Source organism: Pleurodeles waltl, chromosome 3_2 (genome assembly GCF_031143425.1).
Source record: "Pleurodeles waltl isolate 20211129_DDA chromosome 3_2, aPleWal1.hap1.20221129, whole genome shotgun sequence".
In the NCBI taxonomy this organism is placed as follows: Eukaryota; Metazoa; Chordata; class Amphibia; order Caudata; family Salamandridae; genus Pleurodeles; species Pleurodeles waltl.
Genome location: NC_090441.1, coordinates 223,933,111 through 223,948,939, shown reverse-complemented (window position 1 = coordinate 223,948,939; position 15,829 = coordinate 223,933,111). Strand labels below are relative to the sequence as shown.

At 48.6% G+C, this 15,829-nt stretch overlaps 1 protein-coding gene across 1 annotated transcript in view; it reads left to right on the top strand.

The window, feature by feature from the left end:
* The window catches only part of LOC138286730 (CD5 antigen-like), a 423,963-nt gene that overhangs the window by 250,328 nt on the left and 157,806 nt on the right, over positions 1–15,829 (top strand). The window contains exon 5 of the mRNA XM_069227253.1: positions 1,082–1,402. Within this exon, the coding sequence (XP_069083354.1) occupies positions 1,082–1,402 (321 nt within the window). The remainder of the gene's footprint in view (positions 1–1,081; positions 1,403–15,829) is intronic.

Below are 15,829 nucleotides of genomic sequence, written 5' to 3'. Positions count from 1 at the left end.
AGGTGAGCATGACTTGAAGTAGTCAGGACTGGGAGGCGCCACAAGGGAAGCATGACTTGAAGTACTTGGGACTGTGAGGTGCCACAAGGGAAGCATGACTTGAAGTACTCAGGACTTGGAGACGCCACAAGGGAAGCATGACTTGAATTACTCGGGGCTGGGAACCACCACAAGGGAAGCATGACTTGAAGTACTCGGGACTGGGAGGTGCCACACGGGAAGCATGACTTGAAGTACTCAATGCTGGGAACCACCACAAGGGAAAAGTGACATGAGCCTGGTGAGTAAACCCTACCACACATACGACGGAAGATGGATTCATGAAAGAGAGTCATTTAAAATGAACAAATTACCTTCACCCCATGGGATAAAACTGCCATGGTGTTTTCGGATTAGTTTTTACTTTTCCAGAGTAACTCCTGCTTCAAATGGTTTTGAATGAAGCACAGTGGTGGTGGTTCATATAAACACATAGAGTTCCCTCAGGGACGGTGGTGAATTCTAAATCTGGCGGGTGGAGTAAAACAGTGATGTGGACCCTGACTGCCATTTCTCCATCTGCCAAATGCTAAATTGTGACCTAAGTGTGAAATTATGCACTGCTGAATTCTATAGTCTAATAATAAAACATCCTTCTGAGAGTGACCCTAATGTTGTTAAAGTTATCTAATCAAAAAGCTCCCAGGAAGCTGATTTTATTTTGCATGTACACATGATGGCTGAGGCTAGTAACTAATGTTGTAGCAGGTATTGAAAACAGCTTATTTGAACATATTTAATATACTTATGTATAAAATGGTGAGCTTGTGCCAATATGTCAGAATCTCTAAATGTTGTATTTGCTTCATGGACTTTATGAGGTTGTAAAATGTGTCTCTGACCTTTTAGATCTTATCCAAATATGTAAATTCAGGGTTTAGAGCAGGACAATGTGCATCTTCTTAGATCTGTTTGCTGATGTGTGAGCTCAGGCAGGCCTCTGCTGGCTGGTGATATATCTCTTTGTTCACCTTTCAATGTCTCCCTTCTAGAAGTGGTCAATGTGCTCAATATCTGTTCCCTTCTCTCCCTCTGGTCACAGGTGCTGCTGATGAGATCCGCTTGGTCAATGCTGGTGATGAATGCAGTGGGAGGATAGAGGTCAGGCATGGAAAGCGATGGGGTACTGTCTGTGATACTGACTGGGATATGAAGGATGCTGAGGTGGTCTGTAGACACCTCGGATGTGGATCAGCTTTGAGAGCACTAATGAACAATGAAATGTTTGGAGGAGGATTGCTCCCAGTGTGGCTGAGTCAGGTTCAATGCACAGGAGCAGAGACATCTTTCTTCGATTGTCCTCATGGTGAATGGGGACATGATGACTGCTCATTCAGAAGAGATGCTGGAGTGATATGTGCAGGTAGGAAGCGCTAGAGAAACAATTAATTTATGAAAACTAATATCATGACAGATAAAAATGTAGTGATGTTGTTATCGTTAAAGGATTGGATGGCGCTTGGATGTGGTTGGTGTGTGGTGATGACTCATCTGCAAGTCTATCACTTGGTGATTCACAACAATTTGGGTATCCCATTGAGTGATGCAGGTTGACTATCTGATAGTACTAGCCAGTCATAAGGGGTGATTCTAACTCTGGCGGGCGGCGGAGGCCGCCCGCCAGAGTTCCCCCCTCCAGAACACCGCTCCGCGGTCCGAAGACCACCGCGGTGATTCTGTGTTTCCCACTGCGCTGGCGGGCGACCGCCAGAAGGGTGCCCGCCAGCCCAGCGGGAAACCCCTCCCCACGAGGATGCCGGCTCCGAATGGAGCCGGCGGAGTGGGGAGGGTGCGACGGGTGCAGTTGCACCCGTCGCGAATTTCACTGTCTGCAATGCAGACAGTGAAATTCAAAGTGGGGCCCTCTTACGGGGGCCCCTGCAGTGCCCATGCCATTGGCATGGGCACTGCAGGGGCCCCCAGGGGCCCCACAACACCCCATACCGCCATCCTGTTCCTGGCGGGCGAACCGCCAGGAACAGGATGGCGGTATGGGGTGTCAGAATCCACATGGCGGCGCAGCTTGCTGCGCGGCCATGGAGGATTCGTTAGGGCAGCGGAAAACCGGCGGGAGACCGCCGGTTTTCCTGTTCTGACCGCGGCCAAACCGCCGCGGTCAGAATGCCCTGCGGGGCACCGCCAGCCTGTTGGCGGTGCTCCCGCCGACCTTGGCCCCGGCGGTCCTTGACCGCCGGGGTCAGAATGACCCCCATAGTGTCTGTGTCTCTTTAGTGCACTGCACCATCATGAGAAGTAATTACCATATAATAGAAATGCCTCTGTTAGGTAATTCATGAGTGGAGGCAGCAAAGCTTAAAGAGTCAATCAACAAGCAGGTATCTTCAGTAGGATTCAGTTGATTTCTAGAGAAACTCACTACCCAGGTCTTGCAAAGGAGATTGTGAGCTGGGCCGGTGATGGTTAGAGATGCATGGATGAGGAACCGGAGGATTAAAGACAGAACAGACAGGCAAATAGCAGAAAGCAGAGAGAGTAGTGAAGGTAATTGATCACTCTGGATTAAGAGATTACAGTTCTCTTTTTATTTCATTGTGTTGATTTATTTTATTTAAAATAAAGTGTATATAATCGCTGAGGAAATTGAGAACCTTTACAAGCCATTGTTTGTTATCTGCTCAAATCCATTTCTAGGGTGTTTCTTTTGGAATCTGTGGGTGTAGGAGGCTGGACTGGCTTGTAGTGGGTACTAGAGGTACTTACACCTTGTGCCAGGTCCAGTTATCCCTTATTAGTGTAGAAGAGGTGTTTCTTGCAGCTTAGGCTGATAGAAGGGAGCTATGGCAAAGCAGCTTAGGCTAAACTAGGAGACATGTAAAGCTCCTACTATACCACTGGTGTCATATGCACAATATCATAAGAAAACACAATACACAGAGTTACTAAAAATAAAGGTACTTTATTTTTATGACAATATGCCAAAAGTATCTCAGTGAGTACCCTCAGTATGAGGATGAGAAATATACACTAGATATATGTACACAAACCAAAATTATGCAAGTAATAGCAAAAGGAAGCAATGCAAGCAATGTAAAGTTACAGTAGATTGTAATAGGAGCACATAGGTATAGGGGCAACACAAACCATATACACCAAAAGTGGAATGCGAACCACGAATGGACCCCAAACCTATGTGAGCTTGTAGAGGGTCGCTGGGACTGTAAGAAAACAGTGAGGGTTAGAAAAATAGCCCACCCCAAGACCCTGAAAGGTAGGTGTAAAGTGCACCTACAACCCCCAGAGAGCACAGAAGTCGTGAGATGGGGATTCTGCAGGAAGAACAAACACCAGCAATGCAACAACAGTGGATTTCCAGACCTGAGTACCTGTAAGACAAGGGGACCAAGTCCAAGAGTCGCGACAGTGTCGAGAGTGGGCAGGGGCCCAAGAAATGCCAGCTGAGGGTGCAAGGAAGCTGCCACTTGTTGGAAGAAGCTTGGTGTTCTGCAAGAACGAAGAGGACTAGGAACTTCCCCTTTGGACGATGGATGTCCCACGTCGTGAAGAAGCTTGCAGACGTATTCCCACTCAGAAATACCGCAAACAAGCCTTGCTAGCTGCAAGGGTTGTGGTTAGGGTTTTTGGATGCTGCTGTGGCCCAGGAGGGACCAGGATGTCGCCACTTGGATGGGGAGACAGAGGGGGCACACAGCAAGTCAGGGAGCCCTCACAGAAGCAGACAGCACCCGCAGAAGTACCTGAACAGGCACTTAGAAGAAAAGTGAACCGGAGTCCACCCGCAGTCACAAAAGGGAGTCCCACGACACCGGAGGACAACTCAGAAGGTTGTGCACTGCAGGTTAGAGTGTCAGGGACCCAGGCTTGGCTCTGCACGAAGGAAATCCTGGAAGAGTGCACAGGAGCCAGAGCAGCTGCAAATCACGCGGTACCCAGCAATGCAGTCTAGCGTGGGGAGGCAAGGAGTTACCTCCACCAAACTTGGACTGAAGAGTCACTGGACTGTGGGAGTCACTTGGACAGAGTTGCTGAATTCCAGGGACCACGCTCGTCATGCTGAGAGTGGACCCAGAGGACCGGTGATGCAGTCTTTTGTTGCCTGCGGTTGCAGGGGGAAGATTCCGTCGACCCATGGGAGATTTCTTCAGAGCTCCTGGTGCAGAGAGGAGGCAGGCTACCCCCAGAGCATGCACCACCTGGAAACAGTTGAGAAAGCCGGCAGGATGAAGCGATACAAGGTTGCTAGTAGTCGTTTTGCTACTTTGTTGCGGTTTTGCAGGCGTCCTGAGCAGTCAGTGGTCGATCCTTTGGCAGAAGGTGAAGAGGGAGATGCAGAGGAACTCTGGTGAGCTCTTGCATTCGTTATCTGAAGAATTCCCCAAAGCAGAGACCCTAAATAGCCAGAAAAGGAGGTTTGGCTACCTAGGAAGGAGGATTGGCTACCAAGAGAGGTAAGAGCCTATCAGAAGGAGCCTCTGACGTCACCTGCTGGCACTGGCCACTCAGAGCAGTCCAGTGTGCCACAGACACCTCTGTTTCCAGGATGGCAGAGGTCTGGGACACACTGGAGGAGCTCTGGGCACCTCCCCTGGGAGGTGCAGGTCAGGGGAGTGGTCACTCCCCTTTCCTTTGTCCAGTTTTGCACCAGAACAGGGCTGGGGGATCCCTAAACCGTTGTAGACTGGCTTATGCAGAGATGGGCACCATCTGTGCCCATCAAAGCATTTCCAGAGGCTGGGGGAGGCTACTCCTCCCCAGCCTTCACACCTGTTTCCAAAGGGAGAGGGTGTTACACCCTCTCTCAGAGGAAATCCTTTGTTCTGCCTTTCTGGGTCAGGGCTGCCTGGACCCCAGGAGGGCAGAAACCTGTCTGAGGGGTTGGCAACAGCAGCAGCTGCATTGGAGACCCCGGAAAGGCAGTTTGGCAGTACCCGGGTTCTGTGCTAGAGACCCGGGGGATCATGGAATTGTCCCCCCAATGCCAGAATGGCATTGAGGTGAGAATTCCATGATCTTAGACATGTTACATGGCCATGTTCGGAGTTACCATTGTGACGCTGTACATAGGTAGTGACCTATGTACAGTGCACACGTGTAATTTTGTCCCCGCACTCACAAAGTCTGGGGAATTTGCCCTGAACGATATGGGGGCACCTTGGCTAGTGCCAGGGTGCCCACACACTAAGTAACTTTGCACCCAACCTTCACCAGGTGAAGGTTAGACATATAGGTTACTTATAAGTTACTTGAGGGCAGTGGTAAATGGCTGTGAAATAACGTGGACGTTATTTCACTCAGGCTGCACTGGCAGGCCTGTGTAAGAATTGTCAGAGCTCCCTATGGGTGGCAAAAGAAATGCCGCAGCCCATAGGAATCTCCTGGAACCCCAATACCCTGGGTACCTCAGTACCATATACTAGGGAATTATATGGGTGTACCAGTATGCCAATGTGAATGTTAGTGACAAATTTGGAAAGCAGAGAGAGCATAACCACTGAGGTTCTGGTTAGCAGAGCCTCAGTGAGACAGTTAGTCACTACACAGGTAACACATTCAGGGCACATACTTATGAGCACTGGGGCCCTGGCTGACAGGGTCCCAGTGACACATAGACTAAAACAACATATATACAGTGAAATATGGGGGTAACATGCCAGGCAAGATGGTACTTTCCTACAGTGGGTCTTATTTATGAATGGGTTGTGTTGCTTTTGCACCATGCAATAGGTTGCACATGCGACGCAACCCTTAAGTGTGATTTATCAAGCCATGCAAGGACACCTTGAGTGGCCCTGAGTAGTCTGATGAATCCAGAGTAACGAAACACAATGTAAATTGCTGTGATGGGTTACTCTGCTCAGGGAGGTGTTCCGTGGATGGTGCTTGGGTGTTCCCATGCAACACCCTTGGATTTTGACACATTCCTACCGTAAGTAGAAGACCTGGGAATGCACCAAAACTGCTCCAACTCCCCAGGTGAGGCGTAATGCTGAGAAATATGTTTATTTCCCTTTGTTTTTTCCTCTATCTATGTGTGCTGCATTTTGCCTTAGGGGACAATCCTGCTTACAATGCAGGCACCTTTGCACCATGATGCAAGAGTGCCTGCGTTGGTGCTAGGGAGCACATTATGGAGCAGAGTTGGGAAACGGCAGAAATGTGCTATATTATTTTGAATTTTTCACATTCCTGCTGTTACCCTGTTACACAGCGCTGAAAGGTGGCTTTCTGCGCTGCGTCACATAATGATAAATCTGCCCTTGTCATTTCATGCGGTAGACCAGATAAAAACACAACTCAACACAAAAACAACCAAAAAATAGCACAGCAGAACACAATTCACAACAAATATTCCACCACAATTCAACACTATATAGGTGAGGTAGGGAGAGACATTAGGTGAGCAAGGGAGAAACACTTGGTGAATAATGAAAGGTGAGAAAACCAGAATGAAAGAAGTTCATAAAGAGTAAGAGGTGGAGGGATGGGTCTGTTTCATCATGAAGGTTAGAGGTATCAAGGACTATGGATAGGAAGCAGCAACTGTAGACACAGGGAGAGGGTCAGATGTACCGAGGGCTGGGTATGCTGAAGGAAGAAGTAAAGAGAAAGTAATGGTAGAGAAGTAAAGGGGGGAGTGACCAAGACTTTTATTGACAGATGCAAGCTGGAGAGAGCTTAGAGGTAGCGAGAGAGGCAAAATAAGAAGAGATGTAGAGAGATAAATCAGACAAAGAGAGTACTGATGCAGAGAAAACGGTATACGAGAGAGATGGGTGAACATTCCCACAACTTTATGCAATAAAATAATGCCCGACTGTCTGAGGGAGTTGCTGAAACCACCATGGATAAATTGCAAGTTGTAATTCTGCCATGTTTTATGACCCAGTAATGTCCAACGCCACATGTGGTGGGAGGAGTGGATAGAGTTTTTTGAAATTACAAATTTCTCATCAAATTGGAAGAAAGTGTTATTATTATTGTGGAGTGTATTCAGAAAGAAGGCCAGGGCATGTTTGAGTATCCACCACTATTGTGAACACTTGGGCTATGGTAGTAGCTGATACTTATAAAGAAGACAAAATGAGACAGGAGACCAGGCTTGCTAGATCAGTCAATATTTATATGATGCACCTCAAATTCTTTGTGCATCTGCAAAAGCCCAATTAAAGAGTATATCAGGTAAGACTTAGAGAACTTGCCACTACGTGTCAGTTTGGGGAGCTGACGGACAATTAACTAAATACCATTTATTTGAACAAAGTCACAGCAAAAAGATGCAAGAAAGACAGTCCTCAGTGAGCACTTCCCATTGGAAGATGTCATTGCTATCACAAGAGTGGTGGAGGAATCTGCCCAAAGAGATGGAGCCAATGGAAGGGAAAAGGAACAGAGGAGTAACAGCGTTGGAGGAGAAGCTAGAAAGAAAAGGGCAGAGACAAATAACAAAGAAAACAAAGAAAACCCCAGAGAGCTAGTTTGGTAGTAACCGGGGGCCATGCTGGAGGCCCGGGATGCATGGGATTGGCACCCCAATACCACATTTGGCATGGGGGGACAATTCCACGATCTTGAAAATGTTACATGGCCATATTTGGAGTTACCATTGTGAAGCTACATATAAGTATTGTCCTATATGTAGTGCACGCGTGTAATGGTGTCCCGGCACTCACAAAGTCTGGGGAAATTGCCCTGAACAATTTGGGGGCACCTTGGCTAGTGCCAGGGTGCCCCCACACTTAGTAACTTTGCACCTAACCTTCAGCAAGTGAGGGTTAGACATATAGGTGACTTATAAGTTACTTAAGTGCGCTGTAAAAGGGCTGTGAAATAACGTGGACGTTATTTCACTCAGGTTGCAGTGGCAGTTCTGTTTAAGATTTGTATGGGCTCCCTATGGGGGGCAAAAGAAAAGCTGCAGCCCATAGGGATCTCCTGGAACCCTGTATACCCAGGGTGTTTGCACTACTTTTCTAACTGTTTACTTACCTGATTTTGGTTTGTGTATATATTTTATGTATTTTACTTACCTCCTAAGGGAGTATATCCTCTGAGAGATTTTTGGCATATTGTCACTAAAATAAAGTACCTTTATTTTTAGTAACTCTGAGTATTGTGATTCTTATGATATAGTGCTATATGATATAAGTGGTATAGTAGGAGTTCTGCATGTCTCCTAGTTCAGCCTAAGCTGCTATGCTATAGCTACCTCTATCAGCCTAAGCTGCTAGAACACTACTAATCTACTAATAAAGGATAACTGGACCTGGCACAAGGTGTAAGTACCATCAGGTACCCAGTATAAGCCAGGCCAGCCTCCTCCAAGTCCTGAATACTCACCCTTGTAATCCTTACGTGTTTCTGTCCAAATGCAGGAATCAAACCCTGCCTTGTCAATCCCTCCAGGCACAAACCTGGACCTGACTTCACTCGCCGAGGCAGTAGGTGACCATATTGACTCTTTTCTGCTGCTGCTTCCCACGCTGTAATACATGTCTAGGGGACCATCTGTTGTTGTTGCGAATGACATAGAAGTTGTTACTTCATAGAGAAGCTCAAATCATCTCTTCAGTAGGCAAAAGTCAAATCTATTTACTCTGTCATTGTTCGTTTTGATTTGTGAACTCCTGCATTATTCCTGAGTCATTTAGGGGTTTCCAAGGGTCATAGCTGCGACCCCTGACATAGCCCTTGTGACTCCTAGCACTGCTTTTGAGAAAAAGAAAACCAACCTGGACCCACAGGTCCCTAACAACTACAGAACAATTACAAATGGACCTTTCCTGAGCAAACTGATAGAAAGAGCAGCATTCACCCAGATGTCACAATTAATTGAAGATAACTCCATACTTTCAGACTACCAAACTGGATTCCGTCCAGGAAGAGGTGTAGTGAATCCTAGTTTGTTTTAATGGGATAACAGGAGTTAGCTTAGCCGTAGGCTTGCAGACTCGTGACCACGTCACCCAGTGACTTTTAACTTACTTAGCTTGCTCTGTCTTAGCCCATTTAATTATTTAATTCTTCTAAGATGGCTGCCTTTTTTATAGTTAGGTCACTTGTTAGGGTAACATTATCAGTGTCAACGCGCCAAGGCGTCAAGATCAAGCAACAAAGACAAACAAACAGTAGGTGTTCACACTTAGGGATTTTCCCTCTCTATACTTTAGAGGGATTGTTTATATTAATTGCCGTCCCAAGCATGCCTTTTATCTATTGTTTGGGAACACACCTACGTCAGGAGGCCTGGTAGATCTGTATAAATACATCACACTTTAGACAGATAATCAGAGGGATTCCGACCAGAGGGCATCGCCACCATCGCTGATACCGATGCTGCAGTCGTCTTGACGCTGACCCAGTCTTCGTGTCCCTGCGGAGTCTGAGATAGAGACCTCATTCCAAGGTAACAAGGGTTGGGGGCTCCTCTCATGGACATGGCATTGGCAGATTAGGTTTAGCAAACCCAGCTCTCCTTTAGGTAGATTAGGCCTCTCACATTAGGGTATTAGGGTATATTACATCTCGTATGTCTTTTCTATGCATTGCAAGATGGTGGGGGTCTTTGTAATAATGACTCTCGTCTTCACAATTCTGTTCCTTGCATTATTCATTATCCTAATCATTGCAGCCCATGCAATTTATCGCAAATTGCAGTTATGTTAAATAAAAACTATTGAAACATTACTACATCTTTGTCATTGCCTGTGTTTTTATGAGACATGATATATCTGTGAGAAAGGGGTAATCTCAGTTTAACCACAACACTCCCTGAGATGTCATATTCTCGAGTCCATGCGTAAATGCTGACACACATCACCTTTTACTATTGTGTTTCTGGTGAGGTGCTGCTAGTGAGCCGGTAACGTTGGGACAACAGTTGCAACTTGTTGTAGGATAGGCAGAGTCGCCTACAAACAAAAGTAAGGTCATCCTTTAACCAGCAGTCTTGCTTACAGCAACAGTCCAAACTACGACAGAGGCACTGAATGAACACAGTTGGCCACCATGGAGTTGCTGGACTACTTCTCTTGGACCTCTCTTTGATACTTTTGACCATGACACCCTCATTCAAAGACTCCACGAGGCTGGCATAGAAGGGACTGCTCTCGACTGGATCACATCCTACCTTCAAAACAGAACAAATATCATCTATGCTTCCCACTTCTCATCCAAACCCTACCTCACAAAAACAGGGGTCCCTCGAAGATCAATCATCTCACCTATTCTTTTCAACATTGTTGGAAATGGTCTGTCTGCAGGGTCACCCCCAAACCTTTTGCCTTTCTCCTATTCTTTTTCTGACCTCACTTTTGCTGGGTTTAGGACTCTGGTCATTTTAGCACTGCTAACCAGTGCTAAAGTTATATGCTCTCTCCCTATAAATGTGGTAACATTGGTTCATACCCAATTGGCATATTTAATTTACTTGTAAGTCCCTAGTAAAGTGCACTACATGTCCCCAGGGCCTGTCAATTGAATGCTACTAGTGGGCCTGCAGCACTGATTGTTCCACCCAGAGAAATAACCCCTTAACCATGTCTCAGGCCTGCCATGGCAGGGTCTGTTTGTGCACTTTCACTGCCAATTCGACTTGGCATTTAAAAGTACTTGCCAAGCCATAAACTCCTCTTTTTCTACATATAAGTCACCCCTAAGGTAGGCCCTAGGTAACCCATAGGGCAGGGTGCTATGTAGGTAAAAGGTAGGACATGTACATGTGTGTTTTATATGTCCTGGTAGTGTAAAACTCAGAAAGGGATAACCAGGTCATATCATGATATTGAACAAGATACATAGCCATGCGCCTACAACCGTAATGGCCGGCAACAAGAAAGCAATAAAGGTCCATCGTTTCAGTTCCGTAGAAAGGATCTATAGAAAGCTTTGTGCAAGTAGTAGCTGTAGTGCAATATCGATTGACTCATTTCAGAACCATTTCCATGCTGGCGATAAACCAGGCATCAATTGGGGAAAGAAAACAAATTATGAGCATAACCAAAATCAAGACAACAATAACATAGACACAACATGTAAACAGTAGAGCTCCCCCGTTTGTCTTTTGCGCTGCCACTCACCTCCACCCTCCCAGTCCAATGCCCTATTATCAGCCAAGCCCCAGATCCTCATCCCACCCGCGGAACGCCGACCGTCCCTCCAGAAATTAGACGTCCTGCAGCAGCCGCAAACTCTTTAAATATGCGGGGCAAGTAAGATCGTTGAATTCAGCAGATAGGATCTGTATAAACGGTCTCCAGAGATCAGGCACCTCAGCCGCCCTCTGTGTAGCTGCCAATGTTAGTTTCTCCATTGCTAGGATAAACCAGAGGTTGTGGAGCCATGCAGTGTGAGTCAGTGCTCTATCCGTGCCCCATAGTGCTAGAATGGACTGATGTGCCGCATTGAGTGCAAGGGCAATCTTTCGACCCATCAAGGAGCGGAGGGGAAAGATGAGAGGGTTTGGGAGGCCCAGTATAGTAAACGTCGGAAGTCTGGGGATCTCAGTGTGAAATACTCTATCTATGTCGTTGAGTATGCTTTTCCAATATCTTTGCAGTTTAGGACAGTGCCACAGCAAGTGAATGAGCATGCCCGTGTTTCCGCACCCCCTCCATCATAGCCCAGACTTAGTGGGATCCCATGCATATATCCTCGCCGGGGTGTAATACCAGTGTGTAGCTATCTTGTAAGCCGTTTCAGACCCCAATGAGTTATGAGCTGTGTGGTGTGCTCTGAAATATATACTGTCCCACTCCTCCTCCGTCAGTTCCCTCCCCACCTCACTCTCCCATCTTTTCTGCCCTTTAGATTTGGGTGAAGGTGGGGCTTCACGGAGAAGCTTATCGATTTCTGATATCATCTGCTTATCGTCTTTCTTCGCTAAGAGCCATTTCTCAAAAGGCGTGAGTGTTCTAGCCACCAAGGGCTTAATTGCTGGTTGAAGCACCTAGGGGGGTCATTATGACCCTGGCGGAAGGCGGAGAAGCGGGGGTAAGACCGCCAACAGGCTGGCGGTCTTTCCTCAGCGTATTATGACCATGGCGGTTACCGCCATGGTCATCCGCCGGGTTATCCGTTCCGCCCGCCAGGGCGGAGACGACTGCCGGGCTGGAGACTAGGGTCTCCAGCCCGGCGGGCGTCACTATACCGCCAGTGGTATTTGGACCCGGCTGACCGCCATGGAATTCATGTGGTTTTAAACCGCCGTGAAATCCATGGCGGGAGGCACTATCAGGGCCAGGGAATTCCTTCCCTGGCACTGATAGGGGTCTCCCCCACCCCGACTCCCTCCCCTTGCCACCCCCCAAAGGTGGCAGGACCCCCCTCCCCACCCCGACCCCCAACATAACAACACTCATACACACACGACACGCATGCAGGCACCACCAACACACATACACGCACACACACCGACATACATGCCAACATCCACACACACAGTCAGAGACGCACACCCACATTCAAGCATACATGCACACATCCATACAGCCATAGCTACAGACATACACGTACTCATTCCCATACACACAACACCCCTGCAAGCATACATGCACTCACACACCCCCTCTACATACACACATGCACACCCCCATGCACGCACACAACACACAACACCCGCCCACCCCCCTCCCCTCACGGATGATCGACTTACCTGGTCCGACGATCCTCCGGGAGGGGACGGGAGCCATGAGGGCAGCTCCGCCGACACCACACCACCAACAGAACACCGCCACGCCGAATCACAGGACGTGATTCGCTGAGCGGTGTTCTGTTGGCGTGGCAGTGGAGGTGGAGCAACCTCCACTTCCCCGCCGCCCTCCAGTATGGCTGTTGGCGGCTCTCCGTCCGTAAAAGGACGGAGAGCTGCCAACGGTCATAATAGGCCGAGCTGTAAAACCGCCAACACTACCCGTCTTCCGCACGGCAGTCCCTCGGCGGTCTGGAAAAAAGACCGCCGAGGTCAAAATGACCCCCCTAGTGTCTGACCTGATAATATGTCAATCTATCTGCCTCCGTTAGTCCGTATGCCTCTCTCATTTGTTCAAAGGGGACAATGCCATCCCTGTCGAAAAGACAGCCAGCCCTCCTACACCCCCCGTCATACCAGCGTTGAAAGCCCTCAGCTTGTAGGCCAGGTGTAAAGTCTGGATTTGCACAGATCGGCGTCATGGGGGAGGGAAAGGTTGTCAGGCCATACTTCGTTGCCACAGCGTCCCAGACCCGGACAGTCGCGCCTGTGACGGGCGATGAGTAAAGGCCTATCGCCCTATGTCTGCGTCTCTGCCAGGGCTCTTCCCAGATATGGGACCCGGCAACCGCCTGTTCCATGAAACACCAGTGCTTCTCAGTGAGCGGTCGGCTCCACTCCAGTATAAATCGCAGCTGGGCCACTTGGTAGTACTTTAGCAGGCATGGTACTGCTAGCCCCCCTGCCCCCTTAGGCCTGTCAAGTGTGTGGCGCGACACGCACGCGGGCTTCCAAAATCGCTGACTGAAGGGTACAGATGGTGGTGGGCGGCGGAGCCAAGGGGAGTGTCTGGAACAGAGAGAGTATGCGCGGCAGGATCGTCATTTTGATGGCAGCAACCCTACCGAACCAAGATAGAGTATGTTTCCCCCTCGTCTCTAAGTCTTTCACAATCTCTGTTGAGAGAGAGGCATAGTTCGCGTGATCCGTGTCCGCTGTTGTTGTGGCAAGAACTATGCCAAGATATGGGACGTGTGACTTAGACCACTGAAACGGGTATCTGGAATGTAGTTCTTTCTGATGATCTAGGGGGACCGACAGATTTAGGATTTGGGATTTCTGCGCATTCACCTTGAACCCTGAGGCTAAGCCAAATGTATGCAAGGCATCTGTAAGCGCGGGGAGTGAGACCATTGGGTCCGCCAGTGTAAGAATTACATCATCTGCGTATAGGCTAATAAGGTGGTGCTCCCCTCCAAATTTAATGCCAGTAATCCGGGGATCATCCCGAAGCCTTTCTGCAAAAGGCTCCATATAAAGAGCAAATAAAAGTGGGGAGAGCGGACACCCCTGTCTCGTTCCCCGTCTGATTGGGAACGGCTTCGATAGTGTCCCATTGATTCGGACTGCTGCCTTGGGATCTCTGTATATGCATTTTATCCAGGTCAGGAGCACCGGACCGAGTGCTCCAAGACCCGGAAGAGATTGGGCCAATCTACCCTATCAAATGCCTTCTCCGCATTGATGGTGAGGAGGAGTGCCTCCCTCTGGGATCTGTGCATTTTATCTATTAAATGTAAGAGCCTTTTCGTATTGTTACCACACTGTCGGTGGGGTATGAAACCCACCTGGTCGGGGTCAATAAGTCCGGGCATTTAGGGATTGAGGCGCTGCGCTAAGATGCCCGTAAATAGTTTGGCATTGATATTTAGGAGTGAAATGGGCCGGTATGATCCACATTCCTCCGGGTTCTTTCCAGGTTTGTGAATGACCGTAATGGTGGCCTCAAGCATGCTTGGGGCAAGAACCTTGGTCTTCAGGAAGGAATTGAAAAGTCGTGTAAGGATGGGGGACAACTCGGGACAGAAAGTTTTATAAAAGAGTGAGGTGTAGCCGTCCGGGCCAGGTGATTTCTCCACCACCAGGCGGGAGAGAGCCAAGATAGCCTCCTCTATCTTTATGGGTTGATCTAGCCGGTCTGCATTCCTCTTATTGATTGGGGCAATCACAGTGTTGGCCAGGTAAGCGGAGGGATCAAGGCCTGTCTCTGCGTCTGCTGCATATAGCTTTCCATAAAAGTCAGAAAAAGCTTCCGCTATTTGGGTGTCTGTACGGGCCTCCCCCTGGGAGGGGGAACGCATCATCATTACGGCGTTGGTGTGGCGCTGGGCTCTTTGTTTATGGGCAAGAAGTTTCCCACATCTGTTGCCCCCTGTATAGAATTTATGTTTGAGCCGTGCTAGAGCATACTCTGCCCGGTCCCAGTCCAGTCTCCTCAGCTGTAAGGGTACTTTCTCTAGTTCCCCCCATACTCTGGGAGCTCCCGTATGCTTATGAGAGCGCTCCAAAGCAGCCACCCTGTGTTCCAGCTCCTCTCTCTGATCTCTCCGGGCCTTGTTTTCCTTGGCCGACAGGGACATCACCTCCCCTCGTCTAACTACCTTTAGTGCTTCCCAAAGTGTTTCTAAGCTGGTAGCTCCAGTATCATTGTGATTGAGATAGTCTAGTATCGCTTGTCGGATGGCCTCTACCATGGCCTTGGACTGTAGGATCGTATCCCGAAATCGCCAACCAGGGCCACGGGCTCGAACACCCTCGATTTGTGCCATAAGGGTTATAGGGGCATGATCTGTTAAGGCCCTGGGCTCTATCTCGGTAGCCCGCAATCTAGAGCAGAATTCTGAGGAGACCAGGAAATAGTCTATCAGTGTGTATGTCTTTGAGGACGCGGAGTAAAGTGAATAGTCCCGGGTGGCTGGATGCGTCTTCCGCCAGACATCGTCAAGGTCGCAGTCTGCTAGCCACTGCCGCCCCACGGGTGAGAGAGCCCCCGTCTGCCTATGTCTGTGCCCTGATTTATCTAGGTCATTATCCATAACAAGATTAACGTCTCCTCCCACGAGTAGAGCCCTGTCCAGAGTCGTGAGCGTCGTAGATATCGCCTGTCTCATGAATGTTTCTTGTTGAGTGTTAGGTGCATAGATAGTTGCATTTGTGAAGTGAAATGAGTCTATGCGCGCTCTAAGGGCCAGTTATCTGCCCTTAACCTCGAGAAGCTTAGCTGTGATCTCCCCAGGGAATGTTTTCGATATCAAAATTGCCTCCCCCCCATGTTTCGTGGGAGCT